We start from the raw sequence: 16,475 nt of genomic DNA, 5'->3' as shown, positions 1-16,475 counted from the left end.
TCAAACATGTGAACTATGGTGTACCGCAGGGCAGTTCTCTAGGCCCTCTACTTTTTCTATTTTTAGCAATGACCTGCCACTGGCATTAAACAAAGCATGTGTGTCCATGTATGCTGAGGATTCAACCATATACACATCAGCAACCACAGCTAATGAAGTCACTGAAACCCTTAACAAAGAGTTGCAGTCAGTTTTGGAATCGGTGGTAATAAATCGGTAATAGATTGGTCCTGAACATCTCTAAAACTAAGAGCATTGTATTTGGTAAAAATCATAACCTAAGTTCTAGACCTCAGTTGAATCTGGTAATGAATAGTGTGGCTGTTGAACAAGTTGAGGATACTAAATTACTTGGTGTTACCTTAGATTGTAAACTGTCATGGTCAAAACATATAGATTCAATGGTTGTAAAGATGGGGAGTGGTCTGTCCGTAATACAGAGATGCTTTTTTTTACCCCACACTCCACAAGCAAGTCCTGCAGGCTCTAATTTTAGCTTATCTTGATTAATGTCCAATCATATGGCCAAGTGATGCAAATAAATACCTAGTTAAGCTGCAGCTGGCCCAGAACAGAGTGGCATGTCTTGCTCTTCATTGTAATCAGAGGCCTAATATTAATACTATGCATGCCAGTCTCTCTTGGCTAAGAGTTGAGGAAAGACTGACTGCGTCACTTCTTGTTTTTATAAGAAACATTTAATGTGTTTACTGACACACACACACACTTACCCCACCAGACATGCCACCAGGGGTCTTTTCACAGTCCCCAGGTCCAGAACAAATTCAAGGAAACATACAGTATTATACAGAGCCATGAGTGCATAGATCTCCCTCCCATATTATATAGTGCAAGTGAACAGCAAACCTGGTTTTAAAAAACAAATAAAGCAACACCTCACCGCACAACTCGTCTCCCCCATGTGACCTACTTGTTGTGTGAATGTACTGACATGTATGTGTAACTGATAGATGCACACACACACACTACATGTTCATGTTTTTAAATGTATGTAAATTGTAGTCTTTTGTCTGTAATGCATTTTTCGTTATGTGTCGGACCCCAGTAAGACCAGCTGTCACCATTGGTGTTGTTTAATGGGGATTCTTATAAATCAAATCAAATAGATCAACATTTGATTTTAATTTCAGTTTGTCTAGAAATTAATAATTTATGTTAAATGCACTTTAAATACATTTTGATTTGATCTAGTTATATTCTTTAACTTAGGTTTTTGGTAGAGATAGAGACATGAATTCAACATGTCAATTATTAATTTGTAGACAAACTGGAATTAAAGCCAGACTAAGTCAGTGGCACAGATAGAACTATCCAAGTAGAAGATAGATCGGGTGTCGGGGGTCAGGGCTCTCACCGTGTGAAATTAAGAGATTAGCACATTGTACCTGTCGGCTCACACCATGTGAGAATGTTCTAGGAATGTTGGTGTATAGTAGGGATGTGGACATTACGAAGATAGAAAGGGACAACTGAAACATGATCAGAAGTCTAACCTTGTGATTACTATTCAGCCTGACTACATATAATTGTTTATTCAACTTCCCTTTTGTGTTACTCATGAAAGGCATTTTGAAAGTATTAGAGAGTCCTCAAGGAAAGTCCACGATAAACTGCTTTGGTGTTTACATGGATTCAGGCTGCTATGTTTGGATTTTCAGCATTTAAAATGTTTTGTCCATTTTTCACACACACACACCAATGGCAATCAAGACATTAAATGTACTGACATTTTTCACATACTTTTTTTTACTGTTGTCTCAAAATAGTAGTAGTAGTAATATTTTTATAAACATGTCCAGATACACAAATAATCTGCATTTTTACTGCGTTGTTTGTCTACATTCAGTTCCAAAAAATAGAATTTAATAGTATTTTAAACTTCAAACAACAAGTGAATTTACGGCATGTTTTTTAAAAAGGATTACAGAATGTTTATCAAGTGGATGCCAAGTTTTACATTCAGACCATGTGTGTGTTTGTGTGTGTGATTACACAGCTGTTAACTCTCTCGAACAAAACAGTTTCTTAATTTTTCCAAGGTGTATAATTGGCTACCCTGAAGGCTTTAATGTCTATTTACTAGAGTAGTTAAAACACTCCTAATAAAAAGTGGAATGGGAAACATAAAGAAGAAGGCGAGATTATACAAATAGCGAATTCTTTCATACGAGTCCAGAAAGTGATGTGAAGGGCGAGCAGGGCATACATAGTAAAGATGAAAGGAATCCCACCTGTGAGCCTGCTGTTTACGACGCCCAACAGGCGGGGAGGTTCATAGGGGCCGTGCTCCTCAGCTCTAGGGTGGGCCACAGGGACAGGCAGGGAAGCAGGGATAGGACCTGGGCTGTGGCTGGGGCTGTGGCTGGGGCTGTGTGCAGGTGAGTCAGTTGGGCCTGCTGTGGATTTTGTATTATTACATTTTTAATGTAGACGGATTGGATTCTGATACTTTACGTTCATTTTGTGTTGTTTAGTGTTTTTTGAATGACGGCAACATTTTCTACAAAATTTTAAAAACTGAGCAAGGCTTCACAACCCTAGGGAGTGAAAGAGATTGAAACAATGAAAGTGACTGAGCAGCAAGCTGGTCTTATGAGACCAATTTGTCTCTTCCATGAGAATGACAAGCTTACTTTGTCACCAGCAGGAATCTCCAGAGAGGCTCAGAGCAGACAGACTGGAGGGGAAAGAATGCATGGCTGCCATTGTGGCCTGTTTGTGGCCTCTTTGTCATGCAGCCATCTCAACTCAGACCTGCTGTGGCTGGTTTGTTGTCTCAATAGATTTTTCCAATTAAAATATTACAGTGCCCCCACTTCCCATTAGGGTCTGTGGTACTGTATAAGATATTACAGTGCCCCCACTTCCCATTAGGGTCTGTGGTACTGTATAAGAGCTGAACCATATTCCACATTGTGTCACCACCTCTCAGAGGCTCTACTTGTAACAGATGGAGATCACGTGACAGTATGTTTGTGTTGTGTTGACTCTGAGTAACCCATTGAAAAACCTTACACATATGACATGCAGTAGCTACATTTCTCTGCCCTGCAGGCAACGTTACATTGCTGTGAACACAACTGTGACACGACTTGTCGCTTCATATCTATGCACCATCATCCATGTGAAAACTCTATCTATGTTTTACATCTAACCAACAGATGACCTTTGGAGTCTTTATTACTTTTGAGCGTTCCCAATCAACCATCCCATGTCCCGTTACTATTTACTGATTGGCAGCCATTTTAGGTCAGCCATCCCATAATTTGTTTATATTCAATCTGCCACCACTGCAATCATGCCTAGGGGTTAAGGAAGCTGACTATTGTACACATTCGCTAGCATACTGAATTAGACTTATGTAGGTCATCTATTATATCCCACTAAAACAGAGAGGGTATTTCCCCCTAGCCTAGCTCTGTCACTTTGTTTTAATTCTCTCTAAAGGATCTTCTAGGTGTCGGTGTCATCGTTCAACACAAAGTCACTTCGTGGCACAACTCTGACCTCAGGGCAGGACAATTGTAGTGTAGCCTTGGCCTCGACCAGATCACAAGCCAACCACCGCTGGTTTACAGCGAGTCAATCTCCCAGCTACAATCTCTCCAAACCGACCCCATACTATGCACTTTGGATGTTTGGGCTTTGATAGTAGCTATTAATCAGGGATCACTGTGATCCCTGATTATCTAAATTGAATAATTAATGATGTTTCTCTGCACTTTATAGTTCAGTCTGCATAATGTGGCTTCTTGTATTCTGTGGAGTGAGGTTTAGGTCAATTACATTTAACTTTCCATTAATTCAATTAATGAATTTGAATGAATGCTATATTCAGTAAGTCAATTGGAAATCCCCCCATGGTTTAATTAAGGTTTTGTTTCAAGTTTAATTTATTCAAGTTTAATTATGACGCACAGACTTATCTTTCAATTGAATATGGTTATGCCTGCAGGGATGCCACAGTTTCACAGACACACAAACATAGGGTTTTTTTGCACCTGTTTGCGAACATGTTCTGTTTTGACTCAGTGAAGTTAAAACACCCGGGATGTTTGTGTCTGCCTGGCAGTCTGAATATAAATTAGTTAGGCTATTCACGTCTGGTACATTTCCTGTTGTGACAAATGCTCCCCCAGACATACTTCTGCAACTTGACTTGTATTTGCAAGTCAACATGTTCTGCCGGGTCCCTCAGAAGTGTGACTGGAGCCAGCCAGGCAGGGTGTGGTGTAGGATATCCTTCAGATAAGGTCCTACAGCTTCAGAAAGGCTATGGTTGGGGGAGGAGGAGAACCCTGTGTCCTCTTTTTCCACTTGTGTAGTTTCACAATAAACAAATTGAGGCCGCTTAGTACTAAAACCAGCAAGTACGCATTTTCTCAAACCTATCACATAGCCTACATAACACAATCATCAGTAGACCATGACGTAAGGACTAAAGAGAGGGATTTCTAGCATGAAAGACCAAAGGGGACCGTTAAGATGGATTTATGCATTGTTTGTCATCCAGCTGCCATGAACAGCAGGGAGTTATGGCATGCCATGCTGTTGCGAGGACCTTAAGCAAGTAAGCATATTTCAAGGCATGAGATGATTCAATGTCTTACAGTATGCACATTTTCCATTTACAGTTTCACAACAATATTGCCCAATCAAAACCCAAAATGATTTATGAGTAGGTCCAGTAGTTTTCCAGACCACCAGGAAAAATACCAGGCCCTATTCCCTAATTATAAGCTATAGGGCACTGGGTTTATTTCCCAGTCAGTTAACATGGTCAGGAAATACTCTGGGCCCTATCTCTGAGCTTAGGCAGTGTCTTATACCTGGGTAATGGCCCTGGCTGAAAAGGACAACCAACCTGCTGAGTCTGCAGCTGAGCCTAACTATGTTCCATACTGGCATGAATGACCTTTGTTTCAGCACCAGCCACTCTCACACATGCCTATTGTGCTTATCAGAGAGAGATTCTGAGAGAGCATTCTGGAAATAATTTAAATGGAGTGTCTTAGATCAGCAGTGTACTACTACTACTACTACTACTACTACTACTACTACTACTACATTGGCAGTGTGTGTTACTTTAAAGCACAAAAAGCAGGATAGGCGGACAGGCAGGCAGTTCTTCAAGGGTCTTTGAACCCATCAAGAGGTTGTCTTCATATACTGAAAGTAACACTTCCTCCATCTGGTTGAGAACAGTTCAGCTTTATGAGCCACGCTGAGTCTGTCTGGATAGGATGTGCAGAGGGAACAGATGGACTGCCAGTTGTGGGGTGCGGAGAGGTGGAGGGTAGTGGAGAACTTCAGATGCATCTGCTGAGGCAAAGCTCGTTGAGAGATCGCTTTCAGAGAGTGGATTCCTGGATCCACTAGTTTATGACGGTGCATCGCTCATAAGCACCAACCAGACGTGCAGGCCGGCTAAAACTGTTCTGTTCTGTTTACCCCCTAACTGAGACCTTAGGCTTAGGGTAACTGAGAGGTCATAACCCCTTTTGTAACACACACATAAACACTCATTCTCTACATCTTCACTTAATAGCATTTTATAAGAAAGGAACAATGGCCCAGTGTGGTTCAAGAGGACCCATTTTTTTTGTAGTAGTCATAGAAATGACTATTGCTTTTAACTGATATGACCTTACAATTAAGGAGAAATCAAGTAATATAACTGCATGCTCTTTTAATGTGAGTTCTAAGTACTTAATTGGCATAATTACAATAAATAAAGGAAGGGCTAAAAAGTAAAAAGGGGTAAATTATCATATGATGTCTGATGAGCAACAGAGTCCATGTGAATTAGTGATTGATTTATTAGTCAAGAGTGACTTCCATTGTTAATCCATGGCTCCAATACATTTCAGACATGGCATAACAATAACCTATCCTCCTCTCTTTACCCAGGTGTGGACATCCTGAAGTTGGTGGCAGCTCAGATTGGCAGCCAGTGGATCGACATGTACCAGTCCCTGGCCAATGCTACGGAGCGTGAGGTGGCAGCCTTCTCCAACGGCTACCAGTCGGACCAAGAGCGGGCATACGCTGCACTGCAGCACTGGACCATCCGCGATGGGGACGCCAACCTGGCCAAGCTCATCAACGCCCTGCACCGCCACCGCCGCATCGACGTGGTGGAGAAGATACGGGGCATCATGGAAGACAATCCTCAGGTAAGTCCTACTACAGTACCCTACAGTAGTCTCTGGCGTAGAGAATCTGTTCTGTCCTCCAGTGAACTCTCCCATCTTGAATCCAGGTGGGCTATTTGGGCTAAATGGCACTCCTTACTAATGACCCTTCAGCTCCTCATTTTATCTCACCAAATCTCTAGTGTACCAAGTCACTCACAAAGTCACTCAACGTGAACGCAAACATAGAAATCACATATGGGGTGAAAAAGTTAATTTAAACAAGTCACAAGAGTGGTGACCAGCCCTCCTGCCTTAAGGGAAGGGCCTTGTGACTGTCCTGGCTTGCTACTGTACAGTACAGAGGTCAATGTAGAGAGACTGGACAGTGGATCATTCATCACGCTCCACTTTTCTCCTACCTTCCTCCCTTCCTCCACTCTCTCAGATACATATCATATTATCCCCATGTCCAGTGACCTTCTCTGCTCAAGGTTAGATTCTTACAGTTAAGGGATTGTTATAGTTATTGAGACCCATAGATATATCTTACAATTGTAATTCTGCTTGTCATCACTACTTAATAATCCTGGGATGATGGTAATATCTTGTGTGGTTTGTCTCAATCGATGGTGAAGGAGATGGCAGGTAATAAATCATTTGGTGAGGGAGGGAACAGGGAAGCAGAAGCTCAGTATGAGTAGGGAACATAGTGTGCTGGAGGCTGCTCTCTCCTCTCCCTCCCTGCCTCCCTCCCTCCCTTGTTTTTCCTCAGTACACTCTTGGCCATTTCTACAGAATTTCTCCTCATTCCATTGAATCAGCACTTAAGAGTAAAGCACCAGGAAATTGTAATACATTAGGGATACTCTGTCAGGAGGGCCGACCATTCATCACGCAGTGTGCCTCTTATTGGTACCAGACATAAATGCTGCAGACAGACAGTATTGTAGGTCTACACATATGGTATTCCTCCTTAGAGAGGTATAACGTACAACCATGTGATTCCACTGACATAATACTTCCCGATCCGTGTGATTCATAAATGAGGTCTGTGTGTGGTGATTCCACCAGAGTGGGCTGGCTGCCTTATGTGTGGGAGGGATGGAGCCAAGGTGGGAGGGAGGAAAGTAGGGAGGGGATGCTGTTTCCTGCTGCCACCCCAGTTTTGTTAATTCATTAAGACACAGCTTGGAGCTATCCTCCATGACTGGGTTATCTTTACACAAACCGCAGGTGGTGAGCTCCAAACATTGCTAATTTCACTGCCTCCCTAGCTGATATTCTCTCATTCCAATAGTCTGATTTCATCATAGCTGTAAGGCAAGGAGCCTGAAGCAGAAAGGACAGAGGCTGATCCAAGTTGTGTGTGAGTGTGTGTGTGTGCGTGCTTGTGTGTGTCTCAGCATGTACTGTATGTGTAGTACTGTATGTGTCAGCGTGTGTGTTGGTATGCGTGTGGAGCAGGATGTCCTCCTGTTTAGTCTTGCAGATGACCCACTCCTCCAATCATGGTCCCAGTGGGAGGTGAGCCATAGCTGCAGTGGGACGTGAGCCATAGCTGCAGTGGGAGGTGAGCCATAGCTGCAGTGGGAGGTGAGCCATAGCTGCAGTGGGAGGTGAGCCATAGCTGCAGTGGGAGGTGAGCCATAGCTGCAGTGGGACGTGAGCCATAGCTGCAGTGGGAGGTGAGCCATAGCTGCAGTGGGAGGTGAGCCATAGCTGCAGTGGGAGGTGAGCTGTGTCTCTCCTTCTGCCCTCTGTCTCAGCTGGTTAGGGCTGACTGATGGAGTCACTGCACTGTCAGTGTTAAACGAGGCCTAGCCATAGACCACTCACACTGAAGGGCCTTGGCACACTGTAGCAGTTTACGCTAGGACACAGAGATAGATCATTTGACTGATAATGGCACAGCAAAAACAGTTTTAACCCAGCATATGGTCAAAATAACGTGTTTTTACTTTTCACTGTCTATTTCCTCGCAGCTGCAAAAGACTAGGGCACATGTTATGATGCTTCAGTCAGCAAGGAACCTGACCTACATGACTTTATGTCAGACAAAACACCCTCCCCACCATAAAGTGAAATGAGTGTAGTTGGAGCACCAATCAACTCAGCATGTTTTGTTGCTGTAGGATATGTGTTTTCTAGGCGAGGTATTTCTGGGGCACCCTCCCTCTCTCCTCTGTGCCCCAGACAAACACATTTTAGCGTGCTCAAAAAAAGCACAGTCATCTGAATTATGCATTTAGAGGCAGAGATTAAGCATCACAACATTGACTCTCTGTGGCACGCAAGACCTCAGGTCAACTCCTTCTAAACAAACTGCTTTAACAGAATTAAGATTCTCTCTTAGTGCTTCATTGGTTGTGGTGTTTATCCCCGCTTGGGAAAAAGTCTCGTCCCAAAGGTCCTAGCCAGCTGCCTCTGTTTGTCTGTTTTCCTCTTCTTTCCCTCTACTCCTCTACTCCAGTAGGACCTTTTCCATCCACACCAAGGCCACTTCTCGTAATAAGAGTTCTATTGTCCCCTCCAGGCACAATGCTACACACGGAATCCAATTTCAGACATGATTAAGTGTTTACTACTCCCATTAAAGGGCCATTAATTCGTTCAGAGGCCCAGGTGCATTCTCCAGCCTGCACAGGAAGATAGTGCCGACAGACATGGTTGCCCTGTTTCTAGCTCCTAGCCAACTGCAGTATTGTTTTTATATATTTTTTACATTACTTTCTCTATTTTTACTTACATTACTTTCTCAGAACGTTTCTAGCATTATTACCTACAGACGAAAATAACTTTTGGATATTAGATTGACGATCACTCACCAGCATTTCGACCAGAAATTATATTTCTCTGAATTAGATCCTTTGTTTGAACTCCCCAAGACAGTTCCCTTCATCCCAGGGGCAGCTCCAAGACTACGCTACTGGAGAACAGGGATAAGGACTGGGCTCCTAGTCAGACTTAGAAGGTGTGCATACCATCCACCACTTCCGTCTATGTTACTCGCTAACATTAAGTCCCTGGACAATAAAGTAGACGAGCTCAGGGCAAGGATCTCCTTCCAGCGAGACATCAGGTACTGTAATGTACTCTGCTTTACGGCATCATTGCTCGCCGGATATACTGTCCCCGTCCATTCAGCCAGCAGGGTTCTCCGTCCATCGCGCGGACAGGAAGAAAGAACTCACCGGGAAAAAGAAAGGTGGAGGTGTATGTTTCATGACTAACTACTCGTGGTGTGATTGTGGGAATGTACAGGAACTCAAGTCCTTTTGTTCTCCCTATCTGGAATACCTCACCATCAAATGCCGACCGCATTACCTCCCAAGAGAGTTTTCCTCGGTTATTGTCACAGCCATGTATATTCCCCCCCAAGCTGACACCGTGACGGCTCTCAAGGAACTACACTCAACTTTATGCAAACTGGACACCGCATATCCTGAGGCCGCAATTATTGTAGCTGGAAACTTTAATAAAGGAAATCTGAGGAAAACGCTACCGAACTTCCATCAACACATCTCCTGTGCTACTCGCTCATCCATTGCTACCCCCCCTTCCGGGACAGCTACAAGGCCCTCCCCCGCCCTCCCTTCGGCAAATCAGATCATGCCTCAATTTTGCTCCTCCCCTCCTATAAGCAGAAACTTCAACAGGAAGCACTCATGGTAAGGACTGTTCAACGTTGGTCTGACCAATCGGAATCTATGCTTCAAGATTATTTTGATCATGCAGACTGGGAAATGTCTCGGGTTGCCTCCGAGAATAGCATCGACGTATACAAGATGTCCACCATTGTTCCTGTACCCAAGAATGTGAAGGTAACTGAACTAAATGACTATTACCCCGAGGCACTCACTTCTGTCATCACGAAGTGTTTTGAGAGGCTATTTAAGGGTCATATCACCTCCACCTTACCCGACACCCTAGACCCACTACAATTTGCATACCGCCCCAACAGATCCACAGATGACACAATCACCATTGCACTACACACTGCTCTATCCCATCTGGACAAGAGGATTACCTATGTAAGAATGCTGTTATTCGACTACAGCTCAGTCTTTAACACCGTAGTGCCCCTCCAAGCTCATCAATTAGCTTGGGGCCCTGGGTCTGAACCCCACCCTATCCAACTGGGTCCTGGACTTCCTGATGGGCCGACCCCAGGTGTTGAAGGTAGGCAACAACACTTCCGCCACACTGACCCTCAACACGGGGGCCCCACAAGGGTGCATGCTCAGCCCCCTCCTGTACTCCCTGTTCCCCCATGACTGCGTGGTCACGCATGTCTCCAACTCAATCATCAAGTTTGCTGATGACACAACAGTAGAATGCCTGATTACCAACAACGATGAGACATCCTACAGAGAGGAGGTGAGGTCCCTGTCGGTGTGGTGCCAGGAAAATAATCTCTCCCTTAACGTCAACAAAACGAAGGAGCTGATCATGGGCTTCAGGAGACAGCAGAGAGAGCACGCCCCTATTCACATCGACAGGGCCACAGTGGAGAGGGTGAAAAGCTTCAGGTTCATCGGCGTGCACATCACTGACAACCTGAAATGGTCCATTCAAACAGACAGTGTGGTGATGAAGGCGCAACAGCGCCTCTTCAACCTCAGGAGGCTGAAGAAATTTGGCTTGGCCCCTAAGACCCTCACAAACTTCTACAGATGCACCATTGAGAGCATCCTGTCGGGCTGTGTCACCGCCTGGTACGGCAATTGCACCGTCCCCAACTGCAGGGCTCTCCAGAGCGCGGTGCGGTCAGCCCAACTCATGACCGGAGGCACACTGCCTGCCCTCCAGGACATCTACAGCACCCGGTGTCACAGGAAGGTCAAGAAGATCATTAAGGACCTCAGCCACCCGATCCACGGCCTGTTCACAGCACTACCATCAGAGACTGAAAAACAGCTTCTATCTCCAGACCATCAGGCTGTTAAATAGTCACCACTAGCCAGCCTCCGCCCTGTACCCTGCCCTAAACCTTAGTCACTGTTACTATCCGGCTAACACCCGGTACTCTACCCTGCACCTTAGAGACTGCTGCCCTATGTACATAGTCATTGAACACTCCTCACTTTAATAATGTTTACATACTGTTTTACCCATTTCATATGTATATACTGTATTCTAGTCAAAGCTCATCCTATATAACCACTGCTGTACACACCTTTTCTATTAATATACTGTCCATACTATCTATACACACTACTCTTATATTCCGGACTCGGACATGCCAAGCATCGATCATCATGTCACCAGAATAAAACCCTCAATATGTATTGGAAAGAAGCATCAAGCTCATCACCGTGTACCTTCAGGTAGGCCCTTCATCACATCTGTTGGGGAAGATGTTTAGTATCAGCTGTAACATCAGTGGTTGCAGCGTCACAAGGCTACTGTCTATGAGGGAGAGGCAGAGATAAGAGCTGCCTATTAAACAACACACTCAGTGTCCTACATAACCATAGTGATGCTGAAATGTCTCAGTATTAACATATGAGGATTCACTTTAATGGTAAAGGCTCTCTTGATCCACAATGTCTTACGATATTGCAGCTTTTCCACAGCCTGCTGTATTTGGCTGCTGAACAGGGTTAATGAATATACATGCAATATTACTATGCTCCAAAATGTGTCACTACTCACATTAATTAATCACAGCTACTCTGCAGATTCACTAAAATATCACAGTGTTATTTGTGATCGAATTAAAATGTGGATGTTCTCTGTGTCTTTGATGCCTCAGCAGTTCCTCCCTACACAGGGCCAGACCCCCTAGCGTGTCTATTGTGTGTTTGAGTGTGTGCGTTCTTGTGTGTGTGTGCTTGTGTGCCCGTATGTGCCTGGTGTGTGTATGTGTATGTGTGTGTGTGATGCGTGATACTGTCCCTACCCTGGGGTCTGCTGTGTGTGTTGACAGGGTATGTCAGTGCCTCGGCCAGATTACTCTCTCTAATGACTCAGTCACTGGCTACTGACTGACAACTCAGAGAAGCTTCTGGAACGGTGACACTGTTTTCCCCTGTTTTCTCCAGGGGTTTCTCTGAAGGGTTAGTTGGTAGGTTTTGTAACATCTGTTTGTAACATCATTTGGCCAGGTGGGAGTAGTGCTCTTATCATTGTAGACGTGTCATCCCCTGCCCCTCTGACCTAGTGCACAGAGGAACTTGTTATCAAATAGGGGAGATAGCAGGGGCTGCATATGGGTCATATACACACACAGAAGTAAGTGAGGTCTGTCTGATGCCACATCGAGCTGTTTTATATCGGATTTTATGTTAGCATAGTAGATTGCACTCCCATCACCTGCATGAAATTCCATTGTGTTTCTGTGAAGCCATATTGAACTGTGTTCTATTGGATTTTCAGCACCCTGAAAGTTTTCCATTGCATTTTCATCGCCTGTATGAAATGCCCTCTACCATTTCCTTCGTGCCTCACTCACAGCAGAGCCTTTTTTTCTACAGTACCGAAGTCTAAATGTAAGTCTCTCATGAGCTCATCCGGTCCGGTCACCACCAGTTCACTCCATTACCATACCGAAGAAGACTGTTATTTATGTCTTCCCTGGGCCCCAGGGCAAGCACAGTGGTGTACTATGCCCGGTAGTGTGTGACTGGGCCCATGTGGTCTGTGGGCAGTACATTCCTGGTCTGTCCAAGTCCACAGAATTCCTTTCATGGCTGGCCGATTGTGTACGCTCCCTGAGGCAAGGAGGAGAGAGGCGCGGATGGGAGTGGGTGGTCTGGAGCTGTGTGTTGGCCCGCTGTGTCACCCGACGCAGGCTGCATGGGGCTGGGGCTGGGGCACACAGGAGCTCCCTGTCCTCTCCCTACACTGCGTAAAATGTTTCCAAACTTGTGCAGGTGTATCCAAAAGTCTTTCATCATAACCACATACCATATACCATAGTAGGCGTAAGTCGTGATGTGTAAAGGATTCAAAAGTCAGTAATTGCTAAACTCACCGACTCTGTGACATGACAAGCCTGAGCACTCAGCTCTTGAAATGTGAATAGTTCATGACAATGGTGAGGTGTGAGTGTCAGGATATCTTCCAACTATCTAGCAATCTCTTTAGTGTTGGCACTTCTCAGCATGTAGGGAGCATGTCTCCGGTTGGACACAATTGCTGTCAGGATCAAAGTCACCATTGAGTGGTGACCCACTATCAAACAGTCGCAAATCACGTTTGAGTCATCACAGATACCATACTTTAAATCCTCAGAGTGGCAAGCAAGACACAAGAGTTTTCAGAGGTGTACGGATAACTAGGAATACGAAACTGTGGTATTTGGTGCAGTGCTCTGTCCGGACACCAGCGTGACTCAGAACACTGCTTTCTCAGCCATTGGTTTCCAACACTGACACTGACCCTCTCTTTCCCTCTCTCTCTCTCTCTCTCTCTCTCTCCTCCCCTCTCCCTCTCTGCAGTTTAATCTGAACCAGCTGATGACTGTGAATGTAACCCCGAGCCACAGTCCTGTCCACAAGTCTTTGGAGTCTCCTGGGGTGATGGTGGAGCGGTCTCCTGTGGACCGGACCAAGGGCTTCTTCCCTGACGAATCAGAGCCCCTGCTCCGCTGTGACTCTACTTCCAGCAAAGACTCCGCCCTCAGCAGGACCGGCTCATTCATTACCAAAGGTATGCACATATTATGACACAGTTCTGTTTCAGTAATTATGCTAAGCAACGGGCTCCTACGGAGGTGACGTATTTGTGTTTACTGCCCCCTTCTGGTTATAAAGTGCACCTGATTCCATACTCCATTATAGCAAGTCATCAACTATGAAAGCTTTGAGAAATACATTTTACATTGACATTTGAGTCATTTAGCAGACGCTCTTATCCAGAGCGACTTACAGTTAGTGAGTGCATAAATGTTTCATACTTCTTACATCTTAGTCATCATAAGGATGACTGGGCTTTTATTCTCAGCAGCAGAACATGACTGCTAATTTAGTCATACATGATTTCCTATTATATGGACAACAACAAGCTGTAGCTAACATCAACAGTATGTTGCAGTCTATCCTCTTCCTCATTCTGACGTTGTTTTCTTCCCCTCCTCTCTTCCTCTGTGACTTCCAGAGAAGAAAGACACGGTGCTGCGTCAGGTCCGGCTGGACCCGTGCGACCTGCAGCCCATCTTCGACGACATGCTGCACATCCTAAACCTTGACGAGCTGCACGTCATCGAGGCGATCCCCATGGCAGAGGACAAACTGGATCGCCTCTTCGAGATTGCCGGGGTCAAGAGCCAGGAGGCCAGCCAGACCCTGCTGGACTCGGTCTACAGCCACCTGCCTGACCTCCTATAGGCCTGCTGCTGTGGTGCTACAGACCTCTACTGTGGTCAGGGGATGCCCCACTTCCTTCTTCTGCAAACCCCTCCTTTCCAGGTGTGGCTACCTGGGTGTGGCTTCTTCCTCCCGCCACCACCCCAAATACTCTGAGGCAAGCTAGTGAGATGCTGCTTGATTGTGGATATAGTCGCCTACTCGCCTTCATGACCGCCAATGGGTTCCCCTCTGCTATCCTCCATTCCTAGCAGCCTGACTGAGTCCCCCACTCCTACTATGGTCAGGGAGCCTCCCATCTCTCTCTATGATCCTGCACACTCTCACCCCCAGGCCAGACCATACAGCCACATGCCTGACCTCTTGAAGTCTCCCTCCATCTCTCCCCCCATGTAGGGGAGGGGACCAGGCTTTTCCCCTCTCCCCCCCACACAGCCCCCCATGGCAAGCCTGCCTGCCTGAAGGAAGGGCAGGACAGAGGGAGGACAGAGGGGCCAGGCTCTGTAACCCAGCCTGGAGTTCTGGACAGACATACCACCACCATCACCACTATGCAGATTAAACCACTGCTATTGCCCTTGTAGCGTTAAACAAGTGTTCTCTTTACATTTTGTAGATTATTGTAGGTGTGTCAGCCAGTGTTATAAACCCATATTCACTCATTCATGTAAGCAAACTTCAACAACACACACTCATGCACAATGTCTATAAATGTCAAACATCCCACATGAAGAAATACTATTGTGTATACTATGGTAGGAATACTATAGGATTCACTAGTGTTTTTGCAAACTTTACTGTAGTATTTACTGTAGTATACACAGTTTACTATACTATAAATACTGTAGTAAAAACAAACAGTAGTGTATACTATAGTAATAACTGTAGTGTTTTTGCGGACTGTAGTATATTGTAGTATTTACTGTAGTGTTTTTGCAGACTGTACTACAGTATACTGTTGTATTTACTGTAATGTTTATGCAGACTGTAGTATACTTTTGCAGACTGTAGACTGTAGTATATTTACTATAGTGTTTTTGTTTTATTATCTTTGACATAGAAGTGGGGGGGCTTTCTCCTTGAAGAAACCTACTGGAGAAAAATTAAGAGCAAGTTTTCCATAACCTGTAGGTAGGACTGGGTTCTGACACGGAGAGTTCAGAGCTTCTGCTCTTTTCTATAACCATAGGGATCACAATATATGGTCTATACTTGGCATGTAGGTTTCAAACGTACGAGTGGCACAAATTGGGATATGGGGGAGGGAATGGGCAGGGTACAGTATATACAAATTATATACTGTAGTATTTACTATAGTTTAAATATGTAGTGTTTTTGCGGACTAGTGTTTTTGCAGACATTTCTGTAGTATTTACTAGTGTTTTGTGGATAATACTGTAGTATTTACTATAGTATTCTACAGTATACTACAAAATTCTGTACTAAGTACTACACATGATCGAAGGATACTACAGTGTATAGTATTTTACAGTATACTTCAGTTTACTACTGACTTCTATAGTAAATACTGTAGTATTCTATAGTAAACTGTAATATTTTTTTTATGAGGGACACTACGACGCACACTCATGATGCACAATGTCTTACACTAATAGTATGTAAAATTATTGATCCACTAATTCTTGTTCTTTGAGTAACATAACCATTTCATCTGTATGCATTCTGCCATATGTGCTTCAATGTCTCTTTGAAATGCTGTTTACTTACATGTCACAATGTATTTTCTTTCAACATTTATTTTTATTATTATCATTTGTAGCTTTTTAGCTTTTTGTTTTCTTAACTATGTTTGTCATGATTTCAAGGGCATTCTGAGGTGTCCCAGCTTGGTGTAATGAGACCATCTTACTAGATGTAAGATATGCATAGTTACTCCATATTCTACTTGAATCTGACAGTCATCTTCTGGATTGTGGTACTTGATTAAAAAATGACATGATGTACAACTATAGTTCCTTAAAAAAAACACCACCAAAAAACATGTTGC

The 16,475-nt window shown here is 44.4% G+C and overlaps 1 protein-coding gene across 1 annotated transcript in view; it reads left to right on the top strand.

Annotated features, from left to right (window-relative positions):
- The window catches only part of LOC121548862 (tumor necrosis factor receptor superfamily member 21), a 47,399-nt gene extending 31,976 nt beyond the window's left edge, over positions 1–15,423 (top strand). The window contains exons 4-6 of the mRNA XM_041860483.1: positions 5,932–6,197; positions 13,601–13,811; positions 14,259–15,423. Of these exons, the coding sequence (XP_041716417.1) occupies positions 5,932–6,197; positions 13,601–13,811; positions 14,259–14,488 (707 nt within the window). The 3' untranslated portion in view covers positions 14,489–15,423. The remainder of the gene's footprint in view (positions 1–5,931; positions 6,198–13,600; positions 13,812–14,258) is intronic.
- Positions 15,424–16,475: the final 1,052 nt, after the last annotated feature.

The sequence above is a fragment of the Coregonus clupeaformis genome, chromosome 33, assembly GCF_020615455.1.
Source record: "Coregonus clupeaformis isolate EN_2021a chromosome 33, ASM2061545v1, whole genome shotgun sequence".
Classification (NCBI taxonomy): Eukaryota; Metazoa; Chordata; class Actinopteri; order Salmoniformes; family Salmonidae; genus Coregonus; species Coregonus clupeaformis.
Note: the sequence above shows the minus strand (reverse complement) of the source record. Positions and strands in the feature narration are given on the sequence as shown.